General features: G+C 43.1%; 1 protein-coding gene across 2 annotated transcripts in view; it reads left to right on the top strand.

Moving 5' to 3' along the window:
- The window catches only part of CCDC85C (coiled-coil domain containing 85C), a 110,095-nt gene extending 95,008 nt beyond the window's left edge, over positions 1–15,087 (top strand). For both annotated transcript variants that reach the window (XM_064423424.1, XM_064423425.1), the window contains 3 exons: positions 3,007–3,102; positions 9,681–9,779; positions 11,372–15,087. In XM_064423424.1, coding sequence (XP_064279494.1) covers positions 3,007–3,102; positions 9,681–9,779; positions 11,372–11,461 — 285 coding nt within the window. In that variant the 3' untranslated portion in view covers positions 11,462–15,087. The remainder of the gene's footprint in view (positions 1–3,006; positions 3,103–9,680; positions 9,780–11,371) is intronic.
- Positions 15,088–15,122: the final 35 nt, after the last annotated feature.

Below are 15,122 nucleotides of genomic sequence, written 5' to 3' on the forward strand. Positions count from 1 at the left end.
AGGAAGCTGATAGGAGTTTGGCTGAAGCTTTTTTTGTTTTTTGTGAACCACATGAAATCAGTGGGAATGAAGCACCAGCCCTTTAAAAACCACTGACTCTTTGTGTGTCTGGAAAGAGCCTTTCCCTAAGGGTGCAGCTGCACAAGAAGCACTGACTGCAGTGATGAACATTGGGCCATCCTTAGCCAAGTGTGTATTGTATATTTTTACTGGTTGCATCCCATAGCTGCAAAGACTGGGGATGTTGGTGAGATCCTTGCTTGCCCCCCCACTTTCTTCCCATGTGTGTTTGACCATTTGTAGCACCAGCCTGGCGTGGTGGGGAGGTCTCTGTGGCCTGGGGCAATGGCTCAGTGGCATGGCCATGTGGGTCACTCACCATTGCTGAGGATGGCACTCAGCAATTTGGATATCTCTTTCTGTTGGCTGGGGCTTTTGACTTCCAAGCTAAGTATCAAGGATCATGCCTATTTTAGAAATGAAGTAATCTGTCACTTTGACTACAGGTTTTGGGTCTACCTCTTTTGATGTATTTCTCATTATTTAAACTTATTTTTCCCTTCTTCAGTCAAATTCTCTACCTGTGTTCAGGGGCCACTCAGTTGACTGCCCTTGACTGAGAAGGAAGGTGACCCTTTGAATGCTTTTTGTGTGATATAATACATCCAGTATAACACTGTGTTTGCAAGAATGCTTTTATCTTGTCAGTATGGTGATTGGTTAAGTGTGATCAAGCTCTTTAGAAAAAACATTTCTCTCTAATCATTTTTGTTTCATTTGTATTCTGTAATAATTTTGAGAGTGATTGTGATCATGGAAGTGCTTTGTAGCTCATTAGTGCCTTCAGTTATGAGAGGAGAAGCTAATGCTGTCTTTCATATGGGAGACCTCGTGATCTACTCTAGTTTGGCCAGGAAACTGTATTTAAAATGTTGTCAGCAGCAATATGCAGCAGAATTCCTTTTAACTTTGTCATAGTACCCTCAACTCCAAAGAAATATTAGATATTAGACCTTTGGCATTTCCTGTGTTAGTTCTGAAGAGGGCCATGGGAGAAGATCCATATCAACTACGACCACAAACTCCTGAATATTCTTCTTTCTTTTATCATGAAGCTGCTCATTTATGGAAAGAGAGCATATTTCATGGTGAAGCCAGAGTAATTATGCATGCATTGCTGTCTGACCTCTTTGGGAAGCTGATTCTGGAAGGACTCTGTTGCATTTACCAGCCCTGTGAAAAAATTGTACCCCGTTTTGCAGCTGTAGACTGGCTGGATCCAGTCCCCAGTGCCCCGTCCCCAGCCTCTGGCTTTTCTGTCTGATGTTAGGACGGGGTGGCTGAGGATGTGTCCCCAGGTATCCCCAGCTCCAGCAAGCTGTAACACTGCCACTAGGTCCAGAACCGTGCCCATCCTGAGAGTGCCTCTGCTTTTTCAGTCTGTTAAATAACCTTGGAGAATTTTTGCGGGTTAGTAAGTCTAAATTTCCTTTTTCTGAGATGCCACCCCTCTCCAAAGGAACTTTGTGTATCACCTGCAACTCAGTTCCTGAAGGTTGCTATTATGAGTAAGTGGCTGTTGGTCATGGCATGGGTTAGGCACAGATCAGTGGCCAGGGCTTGAAAGGCTCTGTGCCTTTTTGTCTGTGCCCTAAAGGATTATCCCACCTTTTCCTTTAATACATGCCATGAATGCTTTTATAAGGAAAAAGGCCCCTACAACTGAAAACATTTGGAAGAATGAGAGCTAAGAGAGTGCTCCATCCATTGGTTCTCCTTTACTGTAAAAGTTGTGAGGCACTGGCACAGGTTTCCCAGAGAGGCTGTGGATGCCCCATCCCTGGAAGTGTTCAAGGCCAGGCTGCATGGGGCTTTGAGCAACCTGATTTAGTGGAAGGTTCCCTGCCAATGGCAGGGGGTTGGAACTGGAGGATCTTTAGGGTCCCTTCCAACCCAAACCATTCTGTGCTTCTATTATTCCATGATTCTTCTGGCACAGCTAACTTGCTGGCCTCGGCATGGAAGGCAAAGTGATGAGACAAAGCATAAGACATGCTGTGTTTTTAAACCCAGGGAAGATGTGAATGGAGTGCCTCGTGTGCTGTGTGTGAAAGCATTCCTGTGATGGTGCTACATGCCGCTCTGCCATCCTAATTTGCTTTCAGAGGCCCCCAAGTATAATAATTCTTTGTGTTTCCTAAAGGATGTGAAGGCTAAATACAAGTTTGGTCAATGGTTTCATTGTTGATTTCTCCTGGAGTTACAAAGCAATGCGAAAATATTAGGGACAGGCAGGGTGCATCTCACTGAATAAAGATATTGTGTTTCTCATAATTCAAGCTGGATGCCTGTAGAAAAAGGAAAGCCCTATGGAAAATGCTTACAAGGCTGGTTGGACAGTAGAAATCTTTTGTAAAATGTAATTTCGGCATCTTTCCCAATGGAGTCCTTCATGCAGGAGGACTGGCCAGCATTTTGGAAACAAACCCAGCCAACATTAGGTTTGGACATCTGCTTGTTTTAAGGTTGCTTTCACAATTTTCTCTGTAGCTGAAGATCGGTACTTGATGTCTATGTGAAAATGCTGCCAGAGAAGCAATGAAGTTATGCCAACTGTTTCTTTCATGAACACAGCTTCTCAGAAATTACTGTTTTGTGCTGGAAAATCATCTTGTTTGCATTGCTCCCGTGTCTAGAAGGATGAGTACTGTTTGGTCTTGTCCTTGTGGAAAGCTATCCTAATTCAACAAAAAATGTTTCTTGAATCAATTTGTATTTAAACCAGGGTGATCTCCTGCCAGAACTCATCTAGACTGAGAGCTGGTACTTAAATGGTGTCAAATCAAGTGACTTGTGAGGAAGGGATACTGGTGTCTTTTGTCTCTGAAGGTGTCTAAGGGGATTAAATTTGAGACAAGCTAGTGGTCAAATTTTCTGAATATTTTCTCCATCCTTGCTTAAACCACCCAAAGGGGAATTAACACATATCTCATCTGATTTCCACAGGGACCGGCTCGCATGACATCTGATCTTGCATCTTCTCCTGCAGCGGGGTATGTCCCTGTGGGTCAGAAGCCAGAGGCTGTGGTGCATGCTATGAAGGTAAGGCTGTGTGGGGCACTGAGGTGCCACTGTCCTGTGTTGCACCTGAGTGACAGAGCTGGGCTTTGGCTCTTCTTCTGGGAACAACTCAATACAGAAAGTTAATACACAGGCAGGATATTGGTAACCAGCACCTGTATCATGATGAATAAGCATTGCTTAAATAGTTGCAGAGCTAAGCAAGATTATGCACAGCTATTTTTTGGGGGTTGGAAACCTCCAATAAAAGCTGCTGATGCTGAAGGTGTTGGTTACCCTTTGTGTTCATCAGTCCTGTGTAAACTGGGTCGCTGGGGTGACAGTGGTGACCAGAATGCTGTTTTAAAAAGGACCACAAAAACTGCATTTCCTCTTATATTTTGTTATTGAAAATCCTGCAGCATCCTTCAGAGGAGAAAGATTTTATTTTATGAAAATATACAACAAACAGTGGCATCCTACCCGTGTAGGATGTGCATCATCAGTAGGGATTAAGTCAGGACCGTTGGCAGTGGGGCCATGGGAGACTGGTAGGTGAGTTAAAGGAGAAAACTTGCACCATGATTTCACAGCAGCTTTCATGTTCTGGTGACCATCTATTAGCAGAAAAAGTGTAATTCCCCAGTGCTACATGTTTAATTAGTTAAGCAAGACACTTCTGTGTATCTAAGAGACACAGAAGCACAAATCCTTTACAAGGTGCCATAGAGATGACTGGAAAGTTTCAACTAAATTAGTTTTTGGTTGAAATATAGTGATTTTTAGATTTGGATTTGCTGAAGCTGAAGAATTTGCTACAGGGCTAAAAAGATTACATCAACTCAAAGGAGGATTCCTGGATGGCTGCTCTGGAGCTCAGATCCCTAGCTGGAAAAAAGGTCCAGCAGTGGCATCACCAGCTTGGATGAACTTAGACCTGGAGACAGATGCTTACAAAGCTCTTTGCTGTTTATCTTTCCACCTCTGACACATAAATCAATGGCACAGATGTTGCTCATGGTTATGATCCACAAATTCTCTAAATTTTATATTTTTTAGTGTTTCTATCTTAGTATATCATGCCTGTCCAGGGTCTCTTGGCTCCAGGACAGATATTGTGGTAGTGGTGGTGGTAAAACCAACAAATGTCAGGAGAAGCAGTAGTGTGGCTGGCAAGGATATTGGTTCCATTGGGCAGTTGCCAGATCCCAGGAGGATATTGAATGTCACTGTTTCTCAAGTAGTTATTGAAGGCAAGACAAGTTTGATTTCATTTGGATCTAATTAGAATTTAAATAATAAACGATCCTTCAAATTTAAAATCTTGATTTTTCAGCTTTCTTGAGACTTTATACATCCAAATTGTATAGCTCCTATTGATTGACTGTATAACTCCTTAAGAGGAGGATGTCCAGCATGGTCAAGGATTAAGAAATACCTTTCATACAGTTTTTGCTTGTTCCCAAAGGAGCTGACCACACAAGTGGCAGTTCACTTGCTGCCATATATTTGTCCTGTGTTTTCCAACAAGTTTCTTCTTTGCTTGTTGTGAATGGCTCTGTGCTACCAGAAAGCTCTATCCTGTACTATGCTGCAATGTGCTTGTGGGTGACATTTCTCCTGTGTGTGTATGTGTGTGTATATATATATACACATACATATGTTTATATATATATATACACATACAGATGGATCTGCTATACTGTTGCCTTGCAGAGTGTTGCAAACCCATGTGAACCTTTGTTTTTCTGTCACTTTGTATTGATTTGTCTTTGACTGCATTTGATTGTCAAAGCCCTGATGCAGTCCAGACTGCTGCTGTTGGCCTTTTCTTCCCAAACTGTGGAATTCATACCTTTCTGCTCCTCTCTTCATTGCATTTGGCAAGGTGGTGGTGAGGGATAGTATTAAGCAGAGTTGGTAGTGTTTTTAAATTACGAGATCAAATACTTATAAATTGATTATGATCATATTCTGGGGAGCAATTAGTTTCCTATTTGCTTTAGGAATTGCAGGACTGAATTTCTCACTAAGGGCAAGAAACATAAATGGTTTCAAGATGTGATTTGATAAGCATATGAAAAGAATTGAAAATTAATGAGGAAGATTCATGGAAACTGGAAATTAAGTTTGGAAGGTCTGGTGCAACGATTCATTTAAAGGAACTGAAAGGAACTTGGATGAATGGTTGTTTGCACATATTAGCAGTCCCTCTGCTTCAGAGATTTGTGGATTCCTAGGAAGGGCTAGAAGAAATTCAGAAAAAAATTCTCCTCTGTGACTTTATCGTTTGGCTTGTGAGGTGCATTTGTCTGTCTCCAAAACCCTGGAAACTGCCATGGCTTGAGTCAGGAAGCAGGTGATATAGCAGTCACACCTCACGGGGCATAAATGATCTCACATGATGTGTCCTGCTCCCTCACTTGAGGTTAAAAGTGTTCTCGTATTTGAAGTGAGGAGGAAATTCTCCTGTAGATCAGTGTGGCAGGGAGGGATGAGGAGCTGTCTATTTTTCCATCCTGTGGCCCATTTCCAAGGATCATCTGGAAATTGAAAGACTGAGGAATCTGGTCATGGTCTCAATCTCTCCTCCCCCCTTGAGGCACAGTGAAACAGTTAGTAGGTGTTGGTCTCTAGCTGCAGACCTTTTTTTGTTCCATGTCATGCTGTAGCCTATGGAGTAAGTCTTACCTTGCAGAACTGGGTGGCTTTTCCAGAGCCAGCCCCTGCATGTGGGAAGCTGGATGCAGCTGCTGCCTTAGACCCTCACCTCCTGTGATACAGATCGTGACTCTCTTCAGAAGAGAGCAGCTTACAAATGAGACTTTGTGCTTTGGCTGTACCAGAGCAGATATTGCAAGTACTGCTTGGTTGAGAAAGGAAGTCCTTATGGCTCAGCAGGCCCGCTCCTTACTGCAAGAAAAGGCAAGGAGAGATGGAAAGGCCACGAAAATTATCAAGGAGATGGAGCACCTCTCCTATGAAGAAAAGCTGGGGGTGCTGGGGTTGTTCAGCCTGGAAAAGAGGAGGCTCCAGAGGCACCTTGTAACTTCCAGTCCTGTAAAGGGAGCTCATAAAAAAGAGGGAGAGGGATTTTTATGTCACAAAGTGACAGGAAAAGAGGCAATGGTTTTAAACTGAAAGAAGGCAGTTTTAGATTATTTTTGGGGAAGGAATTTTTTACTGTGAGAGTGGTGAGGCACTGGCACAGGTTGCCCAGAGAAGCTGTGGAAGTGTTCAAGACCAGGCTGGATGGGGGTCTGAGCAACCAGCTCTAATGAATGGCATCCATGCCAAACCATTCTATTATTCCATGATTCTTGCAGTTGGCTCCACTTGTCTTGTGGAACACTTGCATGCAGGCCTCTCCACAAGTGATGAGGCTGCAAGGATGTGGCTCTGTGCCCAAGCAAAAGTCACTGAGGGACTGTCTACTCCACATGGATCTGCAGGGCTTCTGAACTGCCTCTGTCTGCACCCACATACGTAATATCCCCTAGGCTTTTTCCTTGGGATTTTCTGCCAGCTAAATTCTATCTATGTGGCTGAAGTACTGCCTGCAATTTAGCACAGGTTCTTCCTTGAGCATGTTTAGGATTTTCTTTATTTTTCCTTCTGAAATAGTTTTGTTTGTTTGCACCTACTAAATAAGGAGCAAGATGACAGGTTGGCACTCCTAACAGCTGTTTTTGCTAACAAGAATAAAAGGTACATATGCTACAGCTCAGTATCTCACTGAACATCAAAGCACTTTTCTTAGGAACTGAGCAAACCTGCTAAAGACGTGGGGAAATGATGAGGAGACAAATGTAAAAGAATGACATTTAGCCTGTAACCCAGCTGCCCCCACAGCAGCAGCCTGGACCTCTTCCATGCACACAGAGCTATCAAGCAGGTGATCATCACTCCCACTAATTGTGGATTAGACAGGATTTGGCCTTCCAAAACTAGGGAAAAATCCTGGCAGGACATATGGACTGTTCCCTTGCTGAAGCAGGATGTTTCCCAGTCCAGCTGACTTATGAAGCAACAAAATTAATGAGGTTTGCACAATTTGGGAAGTATCCCTCAATCTCAGCATGCTTCGTGTTGCAGAAATGAATGCCTCAACTTTCATCCCTTCCAAAGCTTTACTACTGTCATTCAGACTCTTTAGTGGTGTTTTTTTGGATTGAATATTTGTTTTTAGAATATATTTGGCCATATGGGGTCAGCACAAGTCAGAAGGGATGTGGCATCAGGTGACTTTGAGGTGACACTGCCTTGCTCACAGACATCAGTGCAGTCTCAAAGAACACTTGAGGTGTTCCTCAGTTTACGTACCAGCAGGGAAAATGCCAGACAAGCCAGCATGCCCACCAAGAGCAAGGTGAAAGTTGTTTTTGGGGAAGGAACAGCCCTGTGCAGGAGAGCAGCATTTCCCAGTCCAGCCCCATGCCCGAGTGGAGCACGCTGCTCTCACTGGCTGGCATTTTACCCAGGGGGATCACAAAGAGCTGCTGTGTCAACAAAGGACCAAGTGCTGTCAGTGCAGCTTGATGAAAAGCAAAAAGGAGGGGATGGCATGAGCCACTTAGAGCCTGGGGTGCATTTGTCTGTTCCTTTGTCTGTTTCCTTTAGGCTCCTTGGTTGAGAGGTGGCAGAAATCACAGAAGGACATACCCCAGTTTCTTAGACCCACACTGAATGCACATCCCTGAACTTTAGCTGATCCATAGATAGCTGATGTGAAGGCATGTTTGTATTCCCCAGTGGTGTAACTGGAGGAACATTAACCTGGTCCTTCTAAACAGCTGAGGAGGCATCTGGCAGGATCTGAGAATAGCTGGGGCTGGGTCAGCACTAAGAAAAGGCCTTCCTGTCTTTCTTCAGGAGGTTATTCCACACAGAGTGTATTTTCTTCCAACATGCCTTTCCTGGATAGGCTGTTGCATTTTATCACTATGAATCCCATTTTCCCATACCCAAGATGCTAACACATCTTTACAAAGTGCCTAGCCAGACATGGGTTGAGCCTGGGAAGCAGGATGATTTCCAGGGTAAATGAGATTCAGAAATTAAATACAAACATAGCTTCCATCTGATCTTTTTTCAGCTCCAACTCTGCCTGGTTAACACTATTAAAACACATTTCTACTGAAAAGAAATAATATGCTCTGCCACCTTTTCACACCTCCTGGACTAAGGAATGTAGGCTTAGTTTAAGCACAAGTTGTAGAAAAACAGTTTATTTTAGTCCACCGAGACTCTTGTGCCTGCAAGATGGATGGCTGTTGAAAGCAGGGGCTGGGGCTGATGTGATCTTTAACTAATCTCCCCATGGTTTCCGTGGCACTTGCCCTGTGGGCACAGGCGGTGTTTAGCTGCAGGCAGGCTGCCCTGGTGCTCTGTGCCAGGATGTGATCCTGCAGGCTGCTGGCGTCGGAAGCACACGGGCTCCAGACAAGCAAGTTCAATGTGTGAGTCCAGCTGGATCAATAATTAATTCCCTCCTCTTTAGCAGAAAATAGATGCTCTCTTTGTCAGCACGAACATGCTTTTTGCATCCCTTTTGCCCTTCCTCTCTTAGAATGGATGTGGATAATTCCTATCTGTGCAAAGACTGGTCCCAAGTAGACTACTGGCCCTAGGAGAATGATCTATTTTTGTTTGTAATTCATTTCAAGTAGCAGGATTGCTGTGCTGAGGCAGACCTGGGGATAATCTTCCCTGCTATCCCATTTCATGGAGCAGCCGGTGCTTTTTATACCTCAGCAAAGGCTGAAACCCATCCTAGCATGGCACCTGGCTCTGTACCTCCCTGGGATGCATAGGAATAGTTATTCATACAACCATACCTGTTTTACACCTTCCTGTGTGTGAGGATGCATTGTGGTGAACAGGACCACGTGCTGTTTGTTGATGTTGGGTGGTTGCAGGATCTCTGACCCTGCACGCTGAGGTGACCACCTGGCTCATCAGTGGTGAAGCCCTGGGTGAGGTGTGTAAATCAGCACAGAGGCAAGAGTAAAACCTGGGGGCTCCTGTGCTGTGCCCACCTTGTGGGATGTGCCTGTTTGGAGGAACTGTTGGAATGCCTGTGGGTGTGACAGAGGGGTTTCCCTTGGATCAGTGTTTCCAGCTGGAAAGGAAGGCTGCCTTTAGCCCCAGGTAGTCTCCTTTTGTGATCAAGGGAGCAGCTGGCCCCAGCTGGGCACTTCCTCCCTAAAGGAACTCTGTGGGGATGGCCAGGACAGTGGGATGTGGCAGGCCAGGGCTGGCTCCCACTTTAGCTGCTCTGGAGGTTTGGGGTGTGGGCAGCACATGGTGAAGGACATCATGCTTGTTGGGATGCTGTCTGGAAGGTGGGACTACCAGCAGCCTTCCTGGAAGAGATGCACTTGTGGGCACAGGCAACCTGCTGCCAATGGTGCCCAGGCCTGGCAGCAGCCACACCATGAAGGTGTGGGACAGAGGCAGGACGTGGCTGGGGGAACAGGGAGGATGGAGGTGCCCAGCTTGATGTCATGTTTGTCTTTGTTTCTCGAGGCTTTGTGAATCCTGCCAATTGAAATACTTGTTAATGATCTTAGGTACACAAATAACTATTTGAGGATCATAATGGTTTTGTTCTTCTGTAGGTCCTTGAGGTCCATGAAAATTTGGACAGGCAAATGCAAGACAACTATGAAGAAGACCTAAGTGAAAAGGAGAAGGCAATTGTTCGTGAAATGTGCAATGTAAGAACTCCTCCCAGCAGCTCTTGGGGTTCCTTTTGTGGTCTTTTGTTAAAAGCTTGGAGGAACAGGGATCTGCTGCATGTATGCCTCGCGAGGTCCATAGGCACAAGGGAAGAGTGGAGGCTCTGCTGACCACTGTTTTGGGTAATCTGAGTGCCTCGTTCACTGCACAGAGCAGCCTTTGCTCAGTGGATAGTTCCCACTTTGCTGCCTCCCTGGCTGTGGAGTAGCTAGTCTAGCTGACCAGAGATGTGCAAGGGGCTCTCCCTGACTGGGAGAGTCCTGTTAGCAGTTGTCTCCACCTGTGCCCTTAAGGACTGGGTTTGGGTTAAGCAACAACTGCTTGCCATGTTTAAGCTGTACAGCTTGAACGGGTTTGAGCCCAAACCATGTGGTGATGTCAGAGGGAGAATCTTGTCTGGAGCCACTGAACAGCATCATGATATGTGGGGTGCTATTAACACTGCTGATGTTTTGGGCAACCACAGTTAAGTGAGCTGGCCACATCCTGTGCTGTGAGCGCTCGTACCCAGCCTCGGCTCTGGTGGCTGCTGTCACAGCATTGCCTCCAGCCTCAAAGCACCTTGGCCATGCTCTGGCTTTGAACAGAAACTTTGAGATTTCTTTCTGCTGGAACACAGCCTGAGCCACCTGTCACCTGCAGTTGAGGATGTGCTGTTCAATTGCTCAGAGCAGGGAGAATGCCTATGAGCCTTCTTTTTTTGAACTCCACCTAAGAGGTGGGCCCAGGTGGCATCATTTAGTGCCTTCCAGCAGTTGAGAGGGGCCTAATGCTCTGTTTAAATTCTGAAACCCACCTTAACCCTAAAAAGAGGGTGTGAACACAAGCATAGCTTGCAGAGCTAAATCACTGTGAACATCCTTGGCAAGGGCTGAGGCACTTCACTTTGGTTGCTGGATCCCTATAAGCAAAGCAAAGAACAGAGTAAATTAAACCCTGGTTTTCAGGATATTTTGTCTGCTTAATTTCCCTTGTAGCTATGCTGGGGGAAAGGTAAAATACTGTAACTTCATCCTCCCAAACTGACTCATCTCTATTTGTCTATCATCAGCCGTTTTCTCTTTAAATATTCATTTCATGTAGATTCAAGGCAGCTATAAAGTTTTTTGCAGTTTATTTTTTATTTAAATAGTGGTCCTAGAGTGATAAAATGTATGTTTTTAGAAAGTCATGTATATATAATTTTAATCATTATCTTTTTCATTATCTTTTCTGTTCATGGTAGCATCTTTTTTGGAAGCATGGCAGGGTTGACCTAGCATTGAACTTATGTTCTGAATCTAGTGTATTTGTTTTATACTATTACCCCAGGCAAAAACGGTTCTAATTTCAAGAGGGACTAATTAGAAAAATGCATCAATGGTTCCTTTCCTTGGAAACTGGTGCAAAGATGCCATCCAGTGTCCCTGCTGAGAACTGCAGCCCAGTTCTAGGAAAGGGCTGTTTTTTGTTTTCAGACTGCAATTAAAACAATATTGCTATTCCTCAGTGGCTTTGCTGTTTGGACTTTTTTAAAAAAATTTTAATTCCTGTTTTTCTCTCCCCAAACCCTTTGTTTTTTTTCTTGCAGGTTGTCTGGCGAAAGCTGGGTGATGCTGCGAGCTCCAAACCCTCCATCAGGCAACATCTGTCAGGAAACCAGTTCAAGGGTCCCTTGTAGGAACACTGTCCTGGCGACTGGAAGTGATGGATTCTGTGAAGACTAAAGAGACAGAGCTCAGTGTTTCTGGCTGCCTGTTCTTTGGGAGTTGGGGTTGAGGTTTTTCAGGGTTTCCTTTTTTTTTTTTTTGTAACAATAGTGTAAATATGGCAGCTAAAGGCCTGATTTCCAGGCTGTGGTGCTCTGGAGCTACTGTTCACCGGGTAACCATCCAAGAATGCCAGACTTGCATCATTTTTATTGTAGTTCAAACCTGCTTTGTTGTAATGGTCTGTTTGTAGAATTAACTAACTCAAGAGAATTTCTAAGAGGAACAAGAAGAACCCTTAACCTGCGGAGAAGTCACCATTTGTATTGCTCCTGTCCACCTGCTTGTCTGTGATTCATAGCCAGGTTAGTGGCTCCAGGCAGCCAAGGAAAATGAAATTCAAATTCATTGGCTTACTGCCTGCCAAGTTCATGAGCTGCTAACACTTTTTTTGGAGGTCCTTATTTTGAAGAATGACATGCAACTGTTTTCACAAGGCTCTGTGTAAAATACTGAGTGGCAAGCTAAAAACACTTGTACTGCCTTACGTTGTATGGTGGTACTCGTCACACAAGTGTACATAAAGGCTTAAGACTCCATATCAGGTGATATTGAACAATTTTTCATGATCAAATGACACAAGATTTCTGCAGTTGTAATGTGAATGAAATCACTAGCCACACAACAGTATTCCCTACAAAATGGCAACACTTTTCTTGTAAAGCTTTCACTATGAAATAATTCAGAAGAAACTGCTATCCTGCCAGTGCTTATGGCTTTCACAGGATCTTCAAAAGCAGCTCATCTTTCACATAAGGAAGATTTGGGTGGGTTTTTTTAATGTTCTTGCTGGATCCCTCACCTATACTGGTGCCTGTGTAAGGTAACCAGCAACCCTGCAGAGCTGAATAAAAAATCCATAAACACAGGCTGCCAGGTGAAACTACTTCCTGCCATTCTAGCTTTATTTTTGTTAATGAACCAAAACAAGTGGGTTTTTGCTTCTTCAAATGGTTGTATATAAAATAATGGGACTTACATTTTGCTATTGTGGAGTAGCTGCCTGTGTAGTTGTAAGAATTTGACTCCCTCCTTTTCCAAGTTGTCACAGCAGCTGTCCCTGTATTTCATTAGATGTTCTTTCCCAATAGTCCAAGGAAGCAGGGCTTCATTATTAGAACTCATTGGTGTAAAGTAATTTTAAAGACAGGCATGTGAGAAGATCAAAGCCTCCTCTTCAAAAGTTGCATCAATTTTATTGATTAGTTGTAGGGTATAATAACCTCAAACACCATTACTTTCTTTTTGTTCCCTACAAGAATCAGTCACAGCTGTATTAGCTGGACAGGTTCTTCCTCTAAATTAATTTGTTCTACCAGTTGAGTTCTTGACTTGTGGTATTGTATTACACGGAGCACTGATACAATACCAAGGAACCCATGTGGTTTATTATGAATTATGAAAGGTAATTGGTCCTGTGATGTACAGTAAACTACAGCTGCCTGGCTGAAGAATTTGCAGTGTCAGAGCTGAAACCTGTAGCCAGTAAAAAAATAGAGAAGGAATACGACCAAAATACAAAATAACCAGTAAGAGTAAGCACCACTTCATTATGCATTGCAGAAATAGAAATGTAACAGTTGAGTAGGTTATTTAAAAATAACCAACCAAGAACCACCCCCAAAACACAAGTGCATACTCTCACTTGCACACCCACCAGTAGATTATTTCCTACTACTGCTCAGTGAACACTGAGCTAGATAGCTCTCAGTCTAACAGTATTTACATCCCATGGAGTCTGGAAAAATCCATTCTAGAGTCTGACTGTCTCCTTTAAACAGCTTTAGAGGATTCTGGATTTCCTCCTCTTTGCTTTTTATTTTGACCTCCAGTTTCTAGTCACCATTGGTGATTACTTGTCTTCCTCCTGTACCATTTATACATTGAGATTTCTGTAACAAAAAAGGTGATGTAAAGCAGAGCATCATTATTCCTTAACATCAAAGGTCAAACTGAGGGTTACTTTAATCTATCTGCTTAGCCCATGTTAACTTTGGTGGCATCTGATTGCTGGATTAAGCAGAGTTGAAGTATATTTGGAACAAGGTTGATTTATGTCAGTGATTTTTAACTAAAGCAACACAAATGTTGCCAGCACTTGGAGAGAGTTAACTGTGTTCATGACATGCTTGCTATTTAAGAGTATATGAGGCTATTAGCAGGTCCTCTCAACAAGACAAGAGCTATACTCATCAGATTACTAGTCTCACCACTATGTAATTCCCACTCAAATATTCCCTGCTCTCAAATCTCTCTTAAAATATGTTCATTGACTTCAAGCAAAGCTTGTTTTGTTCCACCTGCAGATCTCACCTACAAGGAAATTGAGGTCAATTAGCCCTGCAAATCCTGAAGAGCCACTTTATAGGGTAGCCAGCAGTTCAGTTGAACAAACTCCATACTCATAGGGTACTGCCCTTTTAAAAATTTTATTTATCATCTTCAGTGTAAGATGTACATCACTGATTTTGCAGAACATCACAGTGCTGTACCTTGTGGTATTACTGTTTAGGGGTTTTTAGGCTTGCCAATCTTCATACTTATTCCATTTCAGCTATAAAATGTCTTCCTGGGGAAAATGATGCTCAATGACTTTACAGGATGACTTGGGTGCTGAAGTTTCAGCTGTCTAAACAGATCTTTTATATGCATATTTAAATTCACTTACCTATGCGCTCAGTATTCAGTGAAAACTACCTGAGGAGTTTTGTACATGAAGTTGGAGGGGAGCATCCCTTGAAATAGTGGCCATTAAATTCATATATTTGGGGCAATAGCCCAAGATAATTTCCTCAAGATTGAAGCTCTGGGTTCTGCAATCCTCTGGCAAAGAAAGCATCCACTGTTTACAAATGGACTTTGCTTGTTTAAGGAAAGTAAAATCACATCCTTGACTTTTGTTGGAGTGACTGGAGTAAGCAGCATTTCCCTAACAGTTCCTGAGATGCTGCAGTGTAACCAGCTTCAGTTGGCTCTTTGCACCTTGATAAGACTGCTGAGCACAACCTTGTTTGAGAATGGCACATTTTTATCCAAATATTAGATATTAAATGAAATCAGTGTTAAAGTGACCTTTTATCTTTCTAGAAACTGGGGGGAAGAGTACTACTGATCTTTTTCAAAGTGCATGACTGTAAAGTGATAAAATTGTATATTTTTCATAATGTGGGGAAAGTCTATTTGTGCTGCTTTAGAAATCAGTTTAAAGTTTGATTTCTGTTAAACCTGTGATCTTACAGCCCTGCTATATTTTCTGTATATGATTTACAAAGAACTGGAAAAGTTAGCACCTGCTGTTGTATATATAGCAAAATTCTTTAGACTTTAGCACGCGTTTTTACCTATTATTGAACCACTCTGGCTTTTTTGGGGAAGGAAAGTAATAGTACAGTTTTTTTTGATAATGTGTGTAAAACATTCTTTTGAAATATTTTAGTAAAAATGAAGTAAGAGATTGATTGTGATAGTGTATACTTCTAGCTGATAAAATAAAATACATTCTTTTTAAATAAACTGATGAGTAAGATTTGGGAGACCACTGCTGAAGTACCTTGGAGTATCTTGGAGTAACCA

Source organism: Passer domesticus, chromosome 6 (genome assembly GCF_036417665.1).
Source record: "Passer domesticus isolate bPasDom1 chromosome 6, bPasDom1.hap1, whole genome shotgun sequence".
NCBI lineage: Eukaryota > Metazoa > Chordata > Aves > Passeriformes > Passeridae > Passer > Passer domesticus.